This window comes from Podarcis vaucheri (assembly GCF_965113315.1).
Source record: "Podarcis vaucheri genome assembly, chromosome: 7".
Classification (NCBI taxonomy): domain Eukaryota; kingdom Metazoa; phylum Chordata; class Lepidosauria; order Squamata; family Lacertidae; genus Podarcis; species Podarcis vaucheri.
In genome coordinates, this window is record NC_138765.1 from 93,875,490 (window position 1) to 93,897,973 (window position 22,484).

Genomic DNA, 22,484 nt, shown 5'->3' on the forward strand with positions numbered 1-22,484 from the left:
TAAAGAATATGTAAATGATTGGTTGCACTATCCCCAAAATGAAATATACAAAGAGGATTTAAAGGGAAAAGGATTTGATGATAAAAAAATCTAAATTTGAAATAGATATATTAAACAATGAATGTAAAACAATGTTTAAAATGTATAAAATACTGTTGGAATGGCATTTGAAAGATAAGGAAATGAAATCGGTAATGATACATTGGGCAAAAGACTTTGGATATATTATACAGCTTGAAGAATGGGAAAGGTTGTGGAATGAAAGGATAAAATTTACAGCCTGTAATGCTTTGAAAGAGAATATGATGAAAATGATGTATAGATGGTATATTACATCAGTGAAATTAGGTAAAACGTATAAGACAAATAATAAATGTTGGAAATGAAAAGAAAAAGAAGGAACATTTTATCATATGTGGTGGGAATGTAAAAAAGTAAAGAACTTCTGGGAAATGATATATAATGAGATGAAAAAGATGTTGAAATATACATTTTTTTAAAAACCAGAAGCATTTTTACCGTACTTGGTATTATAGGTCAGGACATTAATAGGCAAGATGTTAAATTGTTTTTATATGCAACAACCGCGGCAAGAGTATTGTTAGCCCAGAAATGGAAACAAGAAAAAAATCTGATGAAAGAAGAATGGCAGACAAAATTAATGGACTATGTAGAATTGGACAAAAGGACAGGAAGGATTTGAAACCTGCAGGACCAGAGATTTACAGAAGATTGGAAGAAGTATATGAATTATTTGAAGAGCAACTGTAATCAACAAATTATGCTAGTAGGATTACAAGAAGTTTTGTAAGGAGAAATATATGAAGTGTTACAAAGTAGGAAAAGATAGAGATATTGGTTATGAGTTTGAAATGTAATAGGGAAGATAAGAAATGCATATTGAGAGATTAGATTGGAAAATTTTCAGACAGGATTGATGGAAGTCAAAAAATTGAACAAGATGAAAAAGTATGTTTAATTACTGTTGAAAATTATATGTTAAAGAAAATTGAAGAAGAGTTTGGATTTGATATCCCGCTTTATCACTCCCCTTCAGGAGTCTCCAAGCGGCTAACATTCTCCTTTTCCCTTCCTCTCCCACAACAAACACTCTGTGAGGTGAGTGGGGCTGAGAGACTTCAGAGAAGTGTGACTAGCCCAAGGTCACCCAGACTAGAGTCCACCGCTCTCAACCACTACACCACACTGGCTCTGAAGGCAGTCCTGTTTAGGGAAGTTTTTAATGTTTACTGCTGTACTGTGTTTTTAATATTTTTAATACTGTGGGATTTAAAGTACATGGGTCTCTCTGTGCACTCGTTTTCTTGCTTCTTTCTTGAGAATAAGGAGATAAAAATATCAAGAGATCTGAATTGGGGGCATCTGACTCAGGTCTTAGCCAGTGTGATATGCCAGTTCACACTTAGCATTTCAGTGCATTTGTGTACATACAACTAAATATATTTAAAACTATGAAATTCATGGACACAGCGTTACCATTTGTGAAACATAATGTACAAGAATCTATTTGCGGAGGACTTGAGACTACAATGTCCATGATGCAGTGCAACTGTGAGGAAAATACATATATAGTCCCATATATTTTTGATGGAAGGAGAACCAGCCGGACTACAATAGCTTAGGTTCAGAAAAGAGATCTGTAAATCTAGCGTGTCTTGTGGGATTAGCACACATTTACATGAAACTGTGCCAAGCCTGTTCAATATTACTTGCCACCCAGTTAAAAATGATGTGTTTCACTTCAGCATGAACAAGCCTGGGAGTTGTAGCTCAAGCCTCTGGGGGGCATCAGTTTGGGAAAGACTGAGTTTAAACCATGATGCATCCTTTGAATCTGCTGCTCCACACAGCAACCATCATTGGGGCAGCTCATCTTCCGCTCTGATAAGCCTTGAGGAGAGGTCACTTAGGGCATCTATGTAAGCCTCAAAGGCACGGTCAACTTTGAAAATGCCAGCAGGGGAAGAAAAATCATTTACATCTAAGTTGTTTGAATGCAGGAACCCAGCCCAGTGGCACTGAAGAAACAATATGGTTATGAGTTTGGGCTGGGTGGAAGTAGGCTGTCTGTGAGACCCTTCTAACCCCTGGACCCAGCAAGTGTTAAAATATAAGCCAGGCAGTATATTCCCCCCAGGGATACTCAAGGGTGCGCAGTACCGGCACCTTTTGTTGTTGTTGTTGTTAAAAAGTGTGGCACTTACTGTAACAACTTCACTGTGAGTACCGGCACCTATTTTTCTAGAAAAAAAGCACTGAAGCCAGGCTTGTTTCCTGTGTTGAGGTGATGGGCCTTTAAGGGAAACAAAGGAAAGGGGTAAATGGGTGGGGTGGAGCCCCTCCTCCAGCTTGTCTTGGTTAGTGAACTGGACGTCCAGCTAGGGACATGGAGTGCCTGTCTCCTCTTTTTACCTGTCAGGCAGGTGCGTACTTTTCCTTCTCATATAAACTCTGGTTAATAGGCATCAAAACAAGTGAAGGAAAAACACCAGAGCCCGGAACAGCCAAGAGCTCAGGCTTACTTTGTGCTCACGTTGAGCCCCTGAACTTGTCAGGGTCAGAACCCAACCCTGGAACAATTGATGTCTCTGAGAGCAGGAACAACACAACCCCCTTCCTCTGCAGGGACCCTTGGAGCAACTGGGGCAGAGCCTCACCCTGTGAGGATGTCTAAGCATTTTTATTTGCTGTTGTAGTAAGGGTGGATAGATAAGTATTTTTACTTGTTCTCAAAATGTACTAATTCTTAAAATGTACATCCTTTTTAAAAAAAATCAAGTGTACATATGATTGTAATAAACTCATTTCAACAATGTTGAATGTGATAGCTTATGATTGTATTATTGCCCACTAAAAAAGCAGAGGCAGAAATTTGTTGAAAGCTGGTAGGTGGCGGCATTCATCATGTGCTGACGTCTTGTGCCTCCCCTCCAAAAAGACAGACTAAAAATACTTCCAGGAGGGTGTGCTGCTGTGATTATAAAATGGTTTCTGAATCCAGTGGCCCTCTTAGCATCATTTTTCTTGGACTGGTATATCCCCCCCAACCCCCCCCCCTGCTGTGCCTATTCTGAAAAATGGGAAGATTGACTGATATCTCTTAATTCCTTTTAGGCTGCAATCCTATAAGCCAGTGGGTCTTATACTTTCTTCTCTGGGGCCTGGGCCACACTTTCAGAATAAAAATTTGCTCACGCCACATCAATTTTTTTTCCTTGATAAGAAATACATTGGAAAACAAAAAGAAACAACTCATAGCTGTTCTTTATTTATGACACAGAGCACAATTACTTTATAATACAATCATGGGACATGCAGAAAGTATAATGCAATGAAGATACATAAGAGCATGCATCATTCCCAAAATATAATGATAAATGAGTCTCTTACATCTAGAACCATAGAGCTGGAAGGGACCCATGGGATCATCTAGCCCAACCCCCTGCAATGCAGGCATATGTAGCTGACCCATATGGGGATCAAACCTGCAACCTTGGCGTTCTCAGCGCCACACTCTAGTCTCGGGGTCCAGGAGGTGGCCCCGCAGTCTGGCTCTTCGCAACTACCAGCTAACTAGGTTTCCTTGCTTTATTGGGGAGCCCACGCTCTGACCCTGGTAAAAGGCAAAAGCAGCGCTTGCTCTCTTGCAGACCTGCGGAGTAAGACTGCGGGTCAGCTGGGCTTGAAGGCGGCATCCCTAAACACGTCGAGGACTCCAAGAGGGCCGCGCACAAAGGGGTCCGGAGTGGGGTGTCTTATCCAGAAAACCCGATGTTCTCTTGAACACCGCGGAACGTAGGCTGCAATCCTAACCCCACTTACTTTGGAGCAAGCCCCCTTGAATTCAACAGGACTTACTTCTGAGTAGACGTGGCTAGGCTTGCGCTGTTAATAAACTTTGGGGTAAACCTACGCAATCCCGGGCTGCACAAATACACCCCCCCCACCTCGAGAGTACTTACTTGGAAGTAAGCCATGTGGAAAACCAGCGGGGCTTTACTTCCGTGAGAGAGCGCTGCGCACCTTTTGCGCCCATTACGGGGTCTGGAGGAAAATCCCGTTGGGCTGAGGCGCTGCCCATCCTGGCCAAGAAGCGCGCGCAACTTCCAGCTGCGATTCTGTGCGAAACCCCTTTCGAAACCGTGCCCAGGATGGCGCTAGCCGGCTGCCGGCGCGAGCGAGCGAGCGCGCCAGATGCGCCCCCGCGGGGGATGCGCGCCGGGAAAGGCGCCCGAGATCCGCGCCCGCGCCTTCCTCCGGGCGCCAAGCGAGCGCCTCCGCGGCTCACCTTCCCCGCCGCGCGCAGCCTGGAAACCAGCCCCGGCCCGCGACGCCATTGGCCAAGGCAGCCCCTGAGCGACAGCGGGAGGAGGGAGGGAGGAAAGGGGAGGGGCGCAGGCCGGCACGGATTGGCTGCGGGGCGAAAGGGGCTCCGCAACTCCCGGCAAGAAAGTGCTCTTCGGTGGTCCCCTCGGGTCCCGCTGCTGACTGAGATCGGGAAGGGGATCCGCGAGGCAGAGAAGCGTCCCGACCCCGTGGAGCAAGCGGGGGAAGAGCTGCGCAGCAGCCGCAGCCGGGGCAGGAGCTGATGGGGGTCTCGCCCGGGGGAGGGAGCCGCGACCACCTTCGGGCTCCCCCCGTCCTTATGTGCCAACCTCCAGAGCTCGGGGCAAAGAGCAGGCAGCTGATGCCCAGCCGCTCGCAAGGCGCGGGCTTCCTTGCCAGAATGGGCGCAGGCTGGTGCTGCAGAGGCCCCTCGCGGAAGGGGCCCCGGGTGCTGATCCTGGTGGCCTTTGGGCTTCTTCTCCTGCCCGGCCTGGCCAAGGGCAACGAGTATGACTACGTCAGCTTCCAGTCCGACATCAGTGCCTACCAGAGCGGGCGCTTCTACACCAAGCCCCCTCAGTGCGTGGCCATCCCGGCTGACCTCCGCCTGTGCCACAGCGTGGGCTACGACAAGATGGTCTTGCCCAACCTGCTGGACCACGAGACCATGGCGGAGGTGAAACAGCAAGCCAGCAGCTGGGTGCCTCTGCTCAACAAGAACTGCCACATGGGCACCCAGGTCTTCCTCTGCTCCCTCTTTGCCCCCGTCTGCCTGGACAGGCCCATTTACCCCTGCCGCTGGCTCTGCGAGGCCGTCCGCGACTCCTGTGAGCCCGTCATGCAGTTCTTTGGCTTCTACTGGCCCGAGATGCTCAAGTGTGACCAGTTCCCGCAGGATGACGTGTGCATTGCTATGACCGCCCCAAATGCCACGGAGGCGTCCAAACCTCAAGGTAAGGGTCTGCCATGAGTAGCACCCTTCTCTTTTGGTGATAAGCAGGCAGGCAAAGTTGGGAGAGGTGCCTATGACCACCTTAGGGTCAAGCCAGTCTGTGATGGCCCTGCTGTGAAGCCAGGTGAGATGATTGCTTCAGGTGGCAGATTAGGGATGGGGGGGGGACACAGGCACTCCAGGCCCGCCTGGGGCATGTTCTCTTGGGAAGGTCTTATGGATGTTCAGGGAGAGGGTCCTTAGCTTCCACACAGAAGGTCCCAGCCTAATCCCCCTCCTTTTTCTGTTAAGGATCTCTGGTAGTTGGGCTGAGAAAGAACCCTTTATGGTGGAAAGCTTCTTCCAGTTGGAGCAGATCTGGGGCTGGCAATGGGCTGCCCTGAAGATGTTGTTGGACACCAGTTCCCATCATCCTTGATCCTGTAGATCATCCTTGATCCTGTATGTTGCCCCCCCCCCCGGAACAGACGATCCTGGGATAGAGGAACCTGTAGAAGGCAGGCTCCTGTGTGACGTTAAGGAGGACATAAGAGGGAAGGGCTCCAGCTCCACGGCAGAGGCACCTGCCTTGTAGGCATAGGATCCCAGGCTCAATCCCTGGCATCTAGGTTGGGGTGGGAAAGATCCTGGAGAGCAGCTGCCAATCATGGGAGAAAATTAAAATACATGGATCAGTGGTTTAACATGGTATAATGTGGCTTGCTAAGAGCTGTGGGGGATCAAATCCAAGATTCATCTAGACCAGACTTTGCCAACTTGATAGGTTGCTGACTGGGGCTGATGTTGGGTTGGCGAAGGTTGACGTATCTCAACATCCTGTTTCCCACAGTGGCCAGCCAGATGCTTCTGGGAAACCCACCAATAATTGTTGCTGGTGAGAACCCTCTCCTCCCCGTTGAGCTTGCCCAATCCCCCTTCATAAAGTAAAGCCAGCAGGCCTTAGCAGGTTGGGTGGGCAGGTCTATCAAGAGCTGGTACACAGAGGAGGGCATCCTGGTCCAAATCTCGTCTCTGCCATGAGGAATGTAGGGGTGTGACCCTTAAGACACACTGAAGGCAGATCCACACCATACATTTAAAGCATAGAACTTCTCCTAGAGAACCCTGGGAACTGTAGTTTAAGGCTGCTGGGGACTGTAGCTCTGTGAGGGGGCAAACTACAGTTCTGAGGATTCTTTGTGGGAAGACATGTGCTTTAAATGTATGGTAAGTACTCAGACTTAAGCAAGCTGCTGTCTTTAATCCCTACATGTTAGGGATACTAATAATAATAATAATAAGAAGCCACCATGCAGGGTTGTTGTGAAGTTTGCCAGGGTAGTGTGTTTGAAGCACCTGGAGCACTTTGGAAGTGCCAAGGAGTGCCTCGTTCTCTTGTGCAAGCCCCTTGGAAAAGGCCTTGATTGCTTCTGCTCAGGCCTCTTCCAATGCAGAGAGAGTGCAGAACTTGCAAAACCATTTGGTTTTTCCTCCTCAAGCTACCTTGATCTGGCCCTGGAGCCAGTGTGGTTGAGGCGTTTGGGGCTTTGCTGTGCGTTCTGTTTTCCCAGTGAAAAGGAACTGGCATTGAAATAAAAACAGCTGCATCAAAACCCAGCACAGTCATGTGATGGCACAGAATAGCGACGAAACATTAACTTGAGTACAAAAAATGCAAGAACAACATCTGCAAGAGGTGTGCCTCTCCAAAAAACCTATCACAAAGGAAGGTTTTAACAGACTTCACAGGTCTGTTCTGAAACCCACCTACAGGAAGCCTAGAGAAGCTCCCTTGGGAGGTTATTCCACTGAGATGGCCCACCTTACCTCAGGTTGTGGTTGGGGAACCTCAGGCCCAAAGGTTGAGCTTGACCCTTTTGTCCTCGCTGTCTGGCCCCTGGACTCTGCCCAGGCCACACCTCCCCTTCCCAGAGTAGCCTTCTCGCTGCTCCAATTCACACCTCTTTGAGTGTTTTTGGCGTCCATGGTTCTGGCTTCACTTCACGGGGGATAGAGAGGGAGGTGGGAGTGTGTGTAGAAATGAGACTTCTGTGCAAAAGTGTCAGTCCTTGCTCAGCCCACTTTTGCCTCTGGCCTCAGCCAGCACTGGCACGGGGTCCCTAGAAAGTTGCTCAGAAGGGAATGTGTCCCTCCAGCTGAAAAAGATTCCTTGCACCTGGATCAGATTACGGGAACGGACACAAGGCCTTTCCAAGAGCAATGGAGGGAGCAGGCTGGCTCAGGAGGACATGGTCAGAGGAGATCAATGTTAGAGTGTGTGCTGAATGCAGAAGGCCAGCGGTTCAGGTTCCAGTAGGCCTGGGAAGTTTGCCTCAGAACCAGTTGCTGGCGATCGCAGGGGGTGGGGGGTGGGATTTGCATAGGAAATGTTTCCTTCCAATTCATTCCCCACCACTACTCCCATCCCTGGTCAAACACTGGCTTGACAGAGTTTCTTAAGCGCTTCAATAATACAATAGGACAAAAGAAATAAGTGTGGAGACCGCATGCAATGATGACATTCACCAGCATTTTAGTGCAAATTTCTTGTAATATACAAATTTTATATGCATTTTGGCTCAATGCACACATTTCTGTAAAGCAATTTCCTCAATTCAATGTTTTGTATGTTATTTTCACTAGTAAATGCACTCTGCTCTATGCATGCGAATTTCAAAAGGTGTTTCCTGTATTACTTCAGAAAGTACAAATTTGGTATATTTGCCTTTAAATGTGAGCTGAATTGAATTTATCCTCTGTCCCCACAGCTGGCCATTGGCCTTGCTGGCTGGGGCTGGTGAGAGTCCAACAACATCTGGAAGTCTTCATGACTCTCATCCCTGCTGCAGATCGTGGGCATGCATATGTCATAACAGGCGTGATATTTGAGGGATATATATGTATGCCTCAAAGAAGCTGCCTGAGTACTCAGGGACATCTTTTGGGTTGATTCACAAAGCAATCCATGTGTGTGAGAGAGGGAATCTGTGCTAGCCAGCCATGTGCACCTTTCCCTTCCACTGGACCTCTGGACAGTCAAACTGTTGTGACGGTTCTGATGTTCTCCTGGGATTGGCACAGCAGACGCTGCTCTGCCCCACCAACCTCTCTCTGCTCTCAGCCAACCTCCACCTGCCTGCCTTTGCACTCACATCCAGTCCAGGGGTCACCCTGCCTGTCTTGGCTCCCGTCCCAAACTCAACAATGGTAGCTCTTCCGTGAGGCAAAGAAAGCTTCTCCAACATCCGCTTTCCTACCTGGCCAACCCAATGCCTCTGGGAAGCCTGCCATCGGGACAGGAGGGCAATGGCCGTCTCCAGGTGATGCTTCTTTGCCACAGGTATTCTGAGGCAGCCTTTCTGGAGGTAAGGTGGCCATTATCACAAGGGGCCTTTTGTAGCCTGGCTATCATGAACAGCAAAATCCATGGCTTAGCAACTCTATGCTGTGTGAAGAACTGCTTCCTCTCTTGTCCATCCTAAATCTCCCCAACATTCGGCTACACGGGGTGACTAAACACACTGTATTCTAGTCTCCTGAAAAAAGGCCTACCCATTTTCTCCACCGCAGTCATAATTTTATACATGCTCCCTACTCGTCTTTTTCTCTGAACTAAAAAATCCCCAAATGTTGTAAGCTTTCCTTGCAGGGTAATGACAGGGAATTTATGGCCCTCCAGATGTTGGACTCCAAATCCCACCACCCGCAGCCAGCATGGACAACAGTCAGGGATGATGGGAATCATAGTCCAACAGCAACTGGAGAGCTGAAAGTTTCTTGTCCCTGTTTTAGGAGTTGCGCCAACCCTCGTAATCATTTTGGTGCTAGTGGAATCTTTATCTGTTTATTAAATTTATATCTTGCTCTACTTGCCAAAGGATCCCAGGATAGCCGATATATTCTTCATTGCTGTTGATTTAGGGAAAAGAAAGCATCCCATGAGCTTTTTCAATCTTGCACAGTTTCCTGGGAGGGAGTCCCATTTCACTCAATGGATCTTACCTCTGAGTAAATGTGGAGAAGGCTGGGCTACTTTCTCAGATAATAATAATAATAATAATAATAATAATAATAATAATAATAATAATAATAATAATTTATTTGTATCTCCCCGGCCAAGGCCAGGCTCAGAGCAGCTAACATCATAAGAACAACACAATATGCATAAAAATAGACATCAATTCATTAAAACACATCTTAAAATTAATTCAGACAAGTTAAAATCTGGGCAGGTGGCAATTATCAGGGTGGAATTGAGAGTGGTTAATACTTGCCAGGACCAACTGTTTCCACTGATCATACAAGGACCTGTGAGCGGGTTGGGGGCCTCCTTTGGGCTTGTTTTATACAAAGGAAAGTAAGTCAAACTGCATGGACTCAAGAGCATCCTGATCAAATTTGCAGATGACACCAAACTGGGAGGGGTGGCTAACACCCCAGAGGACAGGATCACACTTCAAAACGACCTTGACAGATTAGAGAACTGGGCAAAAACAAACAAGATGAATTTTAACAGGGAGAAATGTAAAGTATTGCACTTGGGCAAAAAAAATGAGAGGCACAAATACAAGATGGGCGACACCTGGCTTGAGAGCAATACATGTGAAAAGGATCTAGGAGTCTTGGTTGACCACAAACTTGACATGAGCCAACAGTGTGACGCGGCAGCTAAAAAAGCCAATGCAATTCTGGGCTGCATCAATAGGAATATAGCATCTAGATCAAGGGAAGTAATAGTGCCACTGTATTCTGCTCTGGTCAGACCACACCTGGAGTACTGTGTCCAGTTCTGGGCACCACAATTCAAGAAGAGGAGGTTAAGGGGTGATATGATAGCCATGTTCAAATATATAAAAGGATGTCACATAGAGGAGGGAGAAACGTTGTTTTCTGCTGCTCCAGAGTAGCGGACACGGAGCAATGGATCCAAACTACAAGAAAGAAGATTCCACCTAAACATTAGGAAGAACTTCCTGACAGTAAGAGCTGTTCGACAGTGGAATTTGCTGCCAAGGAGTGTGGTGGAGTCTCCTACTTTGGAGGTCTTTAAGCAGAGGCTTGACAACCATATGTCAGGAGTGCTCTGATGGTGTTTCCTGCTTGGCAGGGGGTTGGACTCGATGGCCCTTGTGGTCTCTTCCAACTCTATGATTCTATGATTCTATCTTGCCCAAAGGCCTGGCGGAACAGCTCCGTCTTGTAGACCCTGCGGAAAGATGTCAAATCCCGCAGGGCCCTGGTCTGTTGTGGGAGAGCATTCCACCAGGCCGGGGCTACAGCCGAAAAGTCCCTGGCTCAAGTCAAGGCCAGTCTAATTTCCCTGGGGCCCGGGATCTTCAAGGTGTTGTTATCAGTAGACCGTAAGGTCCTCTATGGGGCATACCAGAAGAGACGGTCCCATAGGTACGAGAGTCCTAGGCCACATAGGGCTTTAAAGGTTAAAACCAGCACCTTAAACCTGACCCTGTACTCCACCAGGAGCCAGCGCAGCTGGTAAAGCACTGGATGAATGTGGTCCCGTGGCAAGGAGCCCATAAGGAGCCTCGCTGCGGCATTCTGCATCCGCTGGAGTTTCTGGGTCAGTTTCAAGGGCAGCCCCGCGTACAGTGAGTTTACAATAATCAAGTCTGGAGGTGACTGTCACATGGATCACAGTGGCGAGGTCAGGGCGAGAGAGGTCAGGGAGCAACTGCTTAGCTTGGCGGAGATGAAAAAATGCCACCTTTGTTATAGCTGTAACCTGCGCCTCCATAGAAAGCGAGGCATCGAAGATTACACCCAAACTCTAGACAGAAGGCGCTGGCACTAATTGTGCCCCTGCAAGGGATGGGAGTTCACCCCCCAACCCTATATTGTCCCAACCCAGCCAAAGGACCCCTGTCTTTGAAGGATTTAACTTCAACCGGCTCCCACATAGCTATCCAGCCACAGCTTCCAGACATTTGATCAGTGTGTCTCGGGCCGAGTCAGGATAGCCGTCCATCAACATATAAAGCTGGGTGTCATCAGCATACTGATGGCAGCCCAACCCAAAACTCCGGACAAGCTGGGCGAGGGGGCACATAAAGATGTTGAAAAGCATAAGGGAGAGAATTGCGCCCTGCGGTACTCCACACACCAAGGAGTAGCGCGACACTAGCTCCCCCCCCCCCACAGCACCACCCTCTGTCCCCGACCAGAAAGGAACGAGTGCAGCCATTATAGGACTGTGCCCTGAATCCCCACGTCGGCGAGGCGGTGGTCTAAAAGTTCATGATCGACCATGTCAAAGGCTGCTGGCAGATCTAAGAGAATTAGCAGCCCCAACCCACCTCGATCCAGCTGCCTATGGAAATCGCCTGTTAGGGCGATCAGAGCCGTCTCGGTCCCATGACCAGAGTGGAAGCTGGACTGAAGCTATAGTGCGTGGCCTCACTTGGTTGGCTTTTCAAACGGGTGTTTCTCATTTTTCTGATATTAAGTTTTATTCTCCACATTTTTACAATGATTAGCAATTCTTTTTGTAAAAAGCTGTCTTGAAATTTTATCAACATCTTAGTGCAAATTTCTCCCAATATAGACACTTCTGAAAGGAATTTCCTCTAATATACAGTGGTAACTCAGGTTAAGTACTTAATTCGTTCCGGAGGTCCGTTCTTAACCTGAAACTGTTCTTAACCTGAAGCACCACTTTAGCTAATGGGACCTCCTGCTGCTGCCGTGCCGCCGGAGCATGATTTCTGTTCTCATCCTGAAGCAAAGTTCTTAACCTGAAACACTATTTCTGGGTTAGCAGAGTCTGTAACCTGAAGCGTATGTAACCTGAAGCGTATGTAACCCGAGGTACCACTGTAATGTGCTTTTGTATGTTATTTTCATCAACATATACATTTAGATGGACACTTTACCCTATTATATGCTTTTTTTGGTAAATGTTACATAGCGATAGAACTGCAAATTTAAAGGAGGGCTTGTACTTCAGCTTGCATATTATTATGCCCTTCAACATGTCCAGGCCAAAAACTGGGACATGCATCTCCCAGGCAGGTCACATGACCAACACGAGAGTGCGGCCCCCAAAATACACTTTTTCCGGGGGTGTGCTCTCCCATGAGAGCATGGTGCTCAAAAACATGCATTTTGTGGTGCTGTACGACAAAAGCACTTTTGGGGGCAAGGTTGTGGTGTCCAAAATGGCTGCCACACTCTCACATGAGAAAATGGGGTATCCCGGTTTTCCCAAGACAGTTGAAGGGTATGCATTATTTTGGAAAGTGTGTATTCAGTAAGTTTGCCTTTAAATGTGAACCGAAATGAATTTATTCTCTGTCCCTGGTTGACCTGTGAGTGTCCTGGCTCTCACTCTCAGACAAAGTACATGGACTCCTGGCTAGAGAATCCCCAAAAGCTTTATTCCAAAAGTTAGGACACCATTTAAACACAGACCAAGATACAGAACCTGAAGCAGGACTTTAAGATATACATGACTGGGCACAAGCTAGGATGTGCCCACACCTGACTGCCCCCTTTGGTCCCATTTTGAAGAGCAAGGCCAAGGTGGGTTTGGAGCGCAAGGGTTCTTTGGGAGGTCCATCCTACATGGTCCGTTGTACCTCTTGGATCTCGCAGAATAGCTGGGATTTTGTGTTTCCTGGCAGCGGAAATTTATCAGCCTTGGATTGGCTTATGCTTGCAGAGTGCCCCGCCCTTCCCCAGTCCAGACATCACCCGCCTTTTGTTGCTCCTCTCCTTCTCCTCAGCTGAGCCTGGGCGCCCCTCTTCCATTCTGGCCCGAGGTGGGTGCAAACTGTGTGGAGTGGGTGGTCTGGGAAAAGTTGTGAGGGATGTGTACGGAGGCCTAGAGGGCTGTATTAAGTCACCGGAGCTGAGATTCCCCTCTAGATATGAACGGGATCCGTTCCGGAGCCCTGTTCACATCTAGAGGTAAATGTATCTAGCGACGGCACGTCTGCGCACGCGCGCATCGCTTTCCGCCGCTTCTGCGCATGCGAGTGACGTCATTTTGAGCGTCTGCGCATGTGCAAGCGGTGAAACCCGGAAGTAACGCCCTCCGTTACTTCCGGGTTGCTGCGGAGCACAACTTGAACGCGCTCAACTTGAAGCAAATTTAACCCGAGGTATGACTGTATATCAAACCCACAAAGGTGACTTGTGTTTGTGTAAGTTTCTTGGTGTTCCTCCAGAAGATCCTATATAGACATTCAAAACCATTTCCAGTTTTTCCTCTATTAACGCCTGAGAAGTGGGATTTGTCCCTGCCTCTGAAATGCTGACTTGCCTGAATTCCTTTCGCTTTAGGCACGGGGATGGCAAAGGCTGCAGACCTGCTGGATGCACTGGGTGGGAGCTGCCGATTAGTAGAGTGTTGCACATTCCTCTCCCTCGCCCTGGAGTAAGGTTTTGCTTTGAGCAGCACTGTGCTGCGCAAAGGGTCAGAGGAGGGATGCTGCTGCTGCAAAGAGGTGGGAAGGAAACCTTATGAGACACAGGCTTAGCTGGGCAAGTCCAAGAACATCTCTACACTGCAGCTTTGGATTGGCTTCATATTATGCATCCACTTGTTATTACATTTGTTTCTCCAAAGAGGTCAGGGTGCTCTACATGTTGTTTTCTGCCCACCCCATTTTATCCTCACAACAACTCTGTGAGACAGACTAGGCTGACAGATACTGGCTGGCCCAAGATCACACAGTGAGCTTTGTGTGATTTTTGAACCTAATTTATTTCCCTTCCCCTCATTCTCCTCGCTGAAAAAAGCAGGGCCAAAAAATTCTGCCATCAGCTCGTCTTCTGGTGGCAAATCCCTTGTGTGCTGTGTGAAAAGTGATTTCTCCAGTCTGTCCTGAATCCCCCACCATTCAGCTTCAATAGATGACCCCAAGTTTTGGTACGGCGAGCAATATCCACTTCCGGCACACCTTGTATTAATAGTTACAACTGTTGCCCCCCACCCCAGTCTCCGCTGGGGGCCAGATTCCAGGGATTCCTTACCAAGAGTTTGTGTTTCCTTTTGGAAATAAGGCACAGCGGAGACTGAGGTGCCTTTATGAGATATGGTTCATTGACACATCTATACCACCTGAGCCTGCAATGGTGGAGTTCAGAGTATTAACCCCCCCCCCGCCAAGGGTCTTGTATCTCCCACAGCCGTAGCCTTGAATTCAAACAGAGAGCAGAGATGGCTTTGCCTCTCTCTCCACTTGCTGCTTTACCTCTAGGTCACATCACTCTAAACTCGGGCTTGGTCCTCCCAACCATCTCTGAGTTGACAATTACCATTTTTCTGTTTCTCATTTCCCCCCTAGCCTTCCATTCTCTACATTTCCACGCTTGGTAATTTATTTTTATTTTTTAAGTCCTCCTGAAAATTCATCAGCATTTTATAGTGCTGATTTGTTATAATATGCTAATTTTTGTATGCAATTTTGCCTTATAGTCACATTTCCTCGAATATAATGCCTTTTTGTATGTTATTTCTACCAATTATGCCTTTCTTTTCCACCATCTTCTGTACCCATTCCTTGGTTGGAGAAATGCTTTGCAAATTTCAGATAAATTTGAATGGCTGCATTTTGCTTTTGTAAAGTGCCAGTCACATAGATTAGAATCATAGAATCATAGAGCTGGAAGAGACCACAAGGGCCATCGAGTCCAACCCCCTGCCAAGCAGGAAACACCATCAGAGCACTCCTGACATATGGTTGTCAAGCCTCTGCTTAAAGACCTCCAAAGAAGGAGACTCCACCACACTCCTTGGCAGCAAATTCCACTGTCAGACAGCTCTTACTGTCAGGAAGTTCTTCCTAATGTTTAGGTGGAATCTTCTTTCTTGTAGTTTGGATCCATTGCTCCGTGTCCGCTTCTCTGGAGCAGCAGAAAACAACCTTTCTCCCTCCTCTATGTGACATCCTTTTATATATTTGAACATGGCTATCATATCACCCCTTAACCTCCTCTTCTCCAGGCTAAACATGCCCAGCTCCCTTAGCCGTTCCTCATAAGGCATCGTTTCCAGGCCTTTGACCATTTTGGTTGCCCTCCAAAATGTGAATTGAAACAAATTCCTCCCCCATCCCTGTCTGTAACTGTTCTTTTGTGAAGAGACTGCGAATCCTCTGTTGGGGACCATCAGCTCAGTCTTCACTTGGCTGAGGTCCATGGTAGAGAAACAAAATGGAATCTAATTTCATTTGTTGCATAGACACCTGCAGACCTACACACAGAAGGATTCAGGTATGGCTGCGTTCTGGGAACTTCTGTCATCCTAGCTGGAGTTTTCTTTGGATACATATTGCTCTGGAAATCTTGTAGCTCTCCTCCACATTTTTCATGGCTGACTTCAGGGCCTGTGTAGACATCTTAGGAGAAATGAGCGAAGAGGCAAGTGAAACGTGAACGGAGGGGGGAGAGAAGAGAAAGCAATTCCATTGTAAAGATAATGACAGGGAATAACAAGACAGGTTCAGCTTTGGAGGCTCTGATTGCTGATACTGACAGTCTGTTTAGATGGGAAAGGGCTCTCTGGTTTTAGGTCTGAAGCCCATTAAGCAAAGGTCTCGGTCAGGGCTTTTGCTTCTCATAGGAACATAAGATGTGCCTGCAGAACCAGGCCAGTGGCCCCTTTAGTCCAGCATCCTGTTCTCACAGGGGCCGGCCAGATGCCCATGGGAAACCTGCAAGCAGGACTTGAGTGCAAGAGCACAAGCCCCTCCTGTGGTTTCCAGCAACTGGTATTCAGAAGCATCACAGCCCCCAACCAGAGAGGCAGAATATAGCCATTGTGCTTTCTCCGGGTTTGCCAATGAGCCTGAAAATTTTTTTGGCTGTGCTGAAGGAGCACACCCAGCATTGACCCCTCCAGGGGTCAGGTAGTCTAAATCTCCTAGCACCTGGGACCTTCTGCATTCAAAGCTGATGCTCCACCACAGAACCCTCTAGCATCCCAGGGGCAGCACTGCGGCCCTTATAGTGGTAGTCTCCCCAAATAATTATTTTGCCCTTCATACTAATCCTCTGCTGTCCCCTTTCTTGGCAGGCACTGCAGTATGTCCTCCTTGCGACAATGAGATGAAGTCAGACGCCATCCTGGAGCACCTGTGTGCGAGTGAATTTGGTAAGGAGAGCCTCCTTTTTCTGAGCTTAGCTGCCCTAGGCCAGGGATGGAGGACACTTGTTTTCTCAGGAACCAGAACAACCCAACCCTCCTCTTCCAGCTCAAAAATGACGGCGGCACTGGCTTACAGGAAGGGGCTTCTCACCTATGGAATGGGTGGGCTGGGCTGGTAGGAAGTAATCCATAGTTTGGTGTGGAAGATTTTGCAGTCTTTGATGGCTCCCTCCCTGCCCGCTACATTTGGAGCTACCAGCACTTGGAAACAGTGGGGTGGAGGGCAGACAGTTACCTGACTTCCCAGCAGGTGAGTCAATGCTGCAGGGGAGAAGTGGCAAGGTCAGTGAGGTGTCAAGACAGTAGCTGACCTAATCCACCCCCCCCCCGGTGGTGTGTTTCCACTGCTCTCATCTTCTTATGATGCAGAGGCCATAGACAGTGCCTTGAGTTGCATGCTGGCATAAAAGCAGTCTGTAAGCGCTATATCTGTATGGCGGGCTGTGGCAGGGAGTATCCAGCCAGGATGCCCCTGGAGCCAAGACCGGCTCTGGTATTTGGCCAGCACAAGTTCAGTTCAAACGAGTGACGTTTATGCCTTTTTGGCAAAGCTTAATTTTCCAGGAAGGAAATGAAAGGCCTATTGAAGAAGGTGGGCATTCCTCTGGGATTAGTGCTTGGGTGTGCCATGTTTTGTCAAAGCAGGGAGTGGAACTCTCTTTTTAACAAATTCTTGACTCTCCAGGGCAGCTGCTTTGCCAAATCTTTCCAAGTCCAGAGTGGTTATTGGGAACATTTTTATACCAGGAAAATAATATCAACAGCCACTCCTGAGTCCTGGCTTGGTCAGGGTTCAGCCTGGATGGCAAAACAGATGTGGAGGCGAATATCCAACTTTTTGTTCAAAATGGCAGCGCAGCTTCCAACATCTGAGTGCAGGCTCGGATAGAAGCACACATTTGCAAATATTCAAAATTCAAGTCATTGGGAGTTGTAGTCCAAAACATCTGAGGTGCAACAGGTCGGGGAGGGATGTTATAAATATTGTCCCCTCACTGATAGTTTGCTGCAGTATGAATAATAAAATCTTGGTGCAGAAACAAGGAGATTCAATGTGGTCGGTGCTTTTGTGAACTCAAGCCCTCTTCATCAGATGCATGAAAAGTTATCCCCAGTTGTGAAGTATATCTCTCTCCAAGCCCCTCAGGGCAGCACCTTCAGTGGATTCCTTTATCCTAGGGATTGCCAAGATGGTTCCCTCTAGTTGCTGGCACTGGTGGCTGGTGCCCATTGGGACTGATAGAGCAGAAGACAAGCAGAAATTGGGATGTTGCCTGAGGAGAGGAGGTATGGCCTGGGGAGAGTCCCAAGGGCCAAGGAGGGAGGACTGGAGGGCCACATGGCTCCCAGGCCTGAGGTCATTCCCCCCACCCCGTGCGCAAGGTGGTAGTTTGCTAATTGGGATCATTGAGACATAAGGAAATATATACAGGGGAAAGTGAAAACCTGAGAGACTAAAAGAAATACATAGTCAGGTTCATCAGTAGCGAAAATATATATTCCAGATTCCTCACTTCCACTAAAATATGTTTGTCAAGGTTGACTCCTTTGTAAACATTCTGATCCTTAGCCAAATTCCTCATCCTGACCCTGCAGGTTCCTATTTCCTGGGGCACAGACTGAAGACACGTGAGGCAAGAGCCTTGCTGAAACTAAGCAGGTCCAGGTCTGGTCTGTTCCTGGATGGGAGATTGCTGGGGCTCCCTTGGGTCTATTGCACTGATCTCCATGGAAGGAAGAATGGTGGGCTATACACAAAAGTAAAATGGTTAACATTTCAAAGGTGATGCTGGAGGTTCTTGCCTTTCCAAGTTTGTCGTATGAGATGTTGGCTTTTAAGTGGTACATGCTAGACTAAGAACCCATTGATGCAGCCGTAGTCTCACATAATGGTGGCCAGAAGAAGTAGATCATCCCATCCCATCCCATCCCATCCCATCCCATCCCATCCCATCCCATCCCATCCTATTTATTATACTAATACCCCACCTTTCCTTCAAGGAGCCCCCTTCTCCTCACAGCAACCAGGCCATGAGAGTGAATGTCTGGCTCAAGGGCACCCAGTGAGCTTCAGGGCTGAGTGGAGATTGGAGTGCTTGACATGTGAACCACGGCACCACACAGGCTAGACCTTGGAAACCTTGTTCTTCCCAACTTTCCAGTTGGCTGGAAGCAATGCTTGTTCACCTCCAGTGACAAGGCCAATATCCACTTACAAGCCTGTCTGTCATTGTGGAAGAGCTTTAGCTCTCTTGGAAAAAGGTTAGAGCTTTGTAAATCTCTTAACTCAGAGCCTGGGTCACTAACATGGCTCCAGTGGGTGCACCCAAGGGTGCCATTTCTCTGCCCTTCCACCACTGAAATCAGGCTTGAAAGAAGTCTTATAGCTGTTGTTGGAGAGGTGAGTTTAGCTGGGACGTCTGTGTGGTGCCAACAAGTTTTCTTGGTTTGCAAATGTGCCCATGGGCGGCCCCAAAATGCTGGCAATCCTTGGCCTGGAGTCTGGCTTCTAGTTGTAGAATAAGGATGCTGCAAATATCTATCTGTGTGTTTTCCTGTCCCCGATTTGAAAGCGTTGGAGGTCTTTGGCACAGGATGTGCTTTTTGGGAGAAAAGCAACAATTCTTGTGATGAGTTCCCTCGGCCAGTGGGAACTGAGAGGAAACCCCCCCCACACTTCTGAGTAACTAAGTACAGGCAGCAACTGTTTTAGGTGTGTCTGTTGACACACGGGTCCTTTTGGACCGGAAAGAGGCTGAGCAGGGGCGGAATGAGGAACGGGGTGGGCTGTGCTTTTATACATTCCACTGATGCGTGGAAGGTCTGGAAATGGAGCCCCTGCACAAAATGGCTGCTGTCTGTATGTGAAGAGAGGAGCAAGAAGGGACCAGGACACTTGGGGCTATTGTAGGTCCCCAGTACTTGCATTCTAAAGAGACCATGATGCCCAGGAACCACTATCTTTGAATGCTCTCCTCTCCATGTGTGCTTGCTGTACTTGGGGCTTAAGAAGTCTTTACGATCATTGGAACAAGCCTGAGCTGTCACTGGTCCAGAAATACAAGTCTTTAAACAGGGCAATAAGATTCCTGCAGAAGGTTGCTGCAGCTGCAGTTTAAAACCTTGCTCAAGCAATGAGATGAGCAATGACAAGGAGAAGAATCTTCTCAGTGGTGGCTCTGTGATTGATTTCTGAGGATTTCCCAAGGCTCACAACGCACTTACTTAAAGAAGGGCTAAAATAAATCCCTGAATATTGCTGTGACTGGTTCCCTGGCTTTGCAGAACTAGTTTTGTTGAGTTCTTCAAGTGTTGCTGGGTTTTGTTTCTTTTTTTAAGGTGCATTTATTGCACAGCAGTTGCTAGGGAGCCCAAGTGGGGAGAGTGTTGCTGCTGGGTTCAGATTCTGCCACCAGGAGAAGAGATGCTGGATCAGAGCCATCCAGCAGCCAGGTTCCTCACACAGTATAAAGCAGAAGTATAAGAGGTAGGGATGGCCAGCCCCTTGAATGGCTTTAAAAAGAGACGATAAACATTCATGGTGGATTCATCAATGGCTACTAGTGTCAGGATGCTGTCAGCGGCTCCCGGCTGGTTGCCCAGGAAAGTATAAAGACAAGGAAAAGTTTCTTAAGTCCTTTTTTATTTCAGTCTTTACAGAGAGAGGCTATAGAACCCAGCCTTTTGGATAGTGGCGTTGTCTCAAGTGAATCTCTCCCATTTCCTCATTCGTCATCTTCATCACCTCCTCTACAGGTGTTGCCATGTCTTTGAACTCTTTGCTCTCCTACTTTGAAGGCTTGCCGGGTTTTGGGAGATGGAGGGTCTGGAATACTTTCCAATGACAATGTGTCTGGCTCTCCCATGATTTCCCAACTTTCCCCCTCATCTGCCTCTGAGCTGCGACCTCCTGCAGACCCCTGTATATTGTCTTGCTCTTCTTCCTCCCTGGAAGGGTCAGGCGGGGAGGCGGTCTCCACCATTCCTCCTCCTTTGCCCAGCCCCTGACACCTAGTCATGCTGTTTGTGCATGACTTCCTGCTAGAGGCAGCATGAATGAGAGAGGGCTGCTGCTCTCCTGTCCCAGTCGGCCACTGTGCTAAACAGGAAGTGGGGCCTTTGACCTGATCCTGAACAGCCCTTCCAATGTTCTATGGATTTTCTTGAACCCATAGCTCTGGGTAACCAAGCTCAGACCTTGAGATTTCATGGCTCAAGTCTTTGATTCCTTGCCAACATCTTGTCATCCTCCCCTTTAAGAGTGCGCTGAGGAGGCTAAATGTGCAAACCAAGCTCCCTTTGCTCCAAGCCAGGGTGGTGGGGACAGCCCTGCCAGCATCCACCAGTGAAGAGCGCCCTCTCCTGCCAGCTGAATGCAAGTGTTTTGGACTAGGACTCCCACCAACCCCAGCTGGTGGGGGTTGTAGTCCAAAACATCTAGAGCAGTGTTTCCCAACCGGTGTTCCGTGGCACACTAGTGTGCCGCGAGACGTTGCCTGGTGTGCCGTGGGAGGGAGTCGGGCGGCGAGGGGCGGGGCGGCGACGGCGAGGAGCGAGCTCCCTCCCACATCCCATCGCCGCTCTGCCGCACGCTAGCTCTTGACTGCTCTTGCCGCACGCTAGCTCTTGACTGCTCTTGCCGCTCTTGCCGCACGGCTAGGCTAGGCCGGCCTACTGGTCTGTCGCAGGTGGAAGGCCTGCGCATGCGCGAGGTTTTCGCGCCTTCGGGATTCCCTTCACGCCTTCCTCCTCCCGGGGCCTTGAGACCGCGGGAAGCGGCAGCGCGAGACCGGCGTTGAGCCTGGCAGGTATTGCGCTTGCCAAGGCAGTCATTTGGGAAATGAAAACTTGGAAAGCAAGCAACCAGTTCAATCTGAGGTACGTGTATGCTTAATATCCTGTATCTGAAACCTGTTCTGCCCCCTCCCCCACACTTGGTGCCATTTTGCAGACTGTCTACTGAAACGTCATACTTTTCTCAGCTTAAATGTTAATAAGGCCTCATCTACACATGCAGCAGAGTAAGTTGACCCAGAATAGTACCAATTCAGATGGCAGATGGGAGAATGACAGTGCTGAATGCTTTCCCATGTAGAACAGTCCCTGCAAATAAAAACCTAGCATATTTGGAAGAGGGATGCTAGCCTAACCATTACCTTCTATGCTGTTACTATTTTTTTATTTTTTTTTACATAAGTAAAAAGTGACCTTTCCCCATCTGGCATGGTGGTGTGCCTCGAGATTTTTTTCATGAAACAAGTGTGCCTTTGCCCAAAAAAGGTTGGGAAACACTGATCTAGAGGGCAGCTGGTTGGGGGAAACTTTTCTAGAGACTAGACATAAGTCTGACTGGGAGTGGGGGCGGGCGGGCGGGCAGGGGAAGCACATTTGCAAGGAGGAATTGGTGCTCTCCTCCCAAAGCTACAGTGTCCAGAGCTTGCCATGAAGAGGGATGGACTGTTAAACCACTCTGGGAACTGTAGCTCAGCGTGTATATGGGGGGGGGGGATGAGGGCCTCCTAACAAGTCTCAGCATCCTGAACAAACTGCAGCTCCCAGAAGTTTTTGAGGGGGGAAGCCGTGGCTGGTTAAAGTGTGATTATAGCACTTTTGTTGTGTGCCACACATGTGTCCAAAGCCAGGAGCCAGAACCAAAGGGGTGAGTGGGGCTGAGAGAACAAACCAAGACAAAGCCTTGGGAGGCCAGCACCTTGGGAAGACGCAAGGATACAGGTGCACCTCAGGAGTCAGCTGGGGAAGGAAGCCCTCTCAGTCTCCTTCCCACTCTGGATCGGCAGAGAGAGGGCTTTTCCACACCTCCATTTGCCCCCAGGGAAACCCAATCTTCAATGCTGGGTTGGAACAAACAGCAACCGGGTTTTCCAGAGACTGCTGTTTGGTCTGGTTTAGCACTAAAGAGCGGGTTTTCTGGGGGAAAGCGGCAGGGCAAATGCGGAACCACACTGCAAAGGTGGGGCCAAGTCCAGAGCCAGTCCAGCGCCTGAAGGCCCTTCCCTGAGAGTCTTCCCCCTGCAGTTC

The 22,484-nt window shown here is 48.5% G+C and overlaps 2 protein-coding genes across 2 annotated transcripts in view; both read left to right on the forward strand.

The window, feature by feature from the left end:
• The window catches only part of LOC309536182 (tigger transposable element-derived protein 1-like), a 190,010-nt gene that overhangs the window by 11,770 nt on the left and 155,756 nt on the right, over window positions 1-22,484 (forward strand). The window lies entirely within an intron of this gene.
• SFRP1 (secreted frizzled related protein 1) overlaps window positions 4,452-22,484 on the forward strand; it is a 59,555-nt gene continuing 41,522 nt past the window's right edge. Inside the window, exons 1-2 of the mRNA XM_082230391.1 lie at window positions 4,452-5,300; window positions 16,314-16,391. Coding sequence (XP_082086517.1) covers window positions 4,610-5,300; window positions 16,314-16,391 — 769 coding nt within the window. The 5' untranslated portion in view covers window positions 4,452-4,609. The remainder of the gene's footprint in view (window positions 5,301-16,313; window positions 16,392-22,484) is intronic.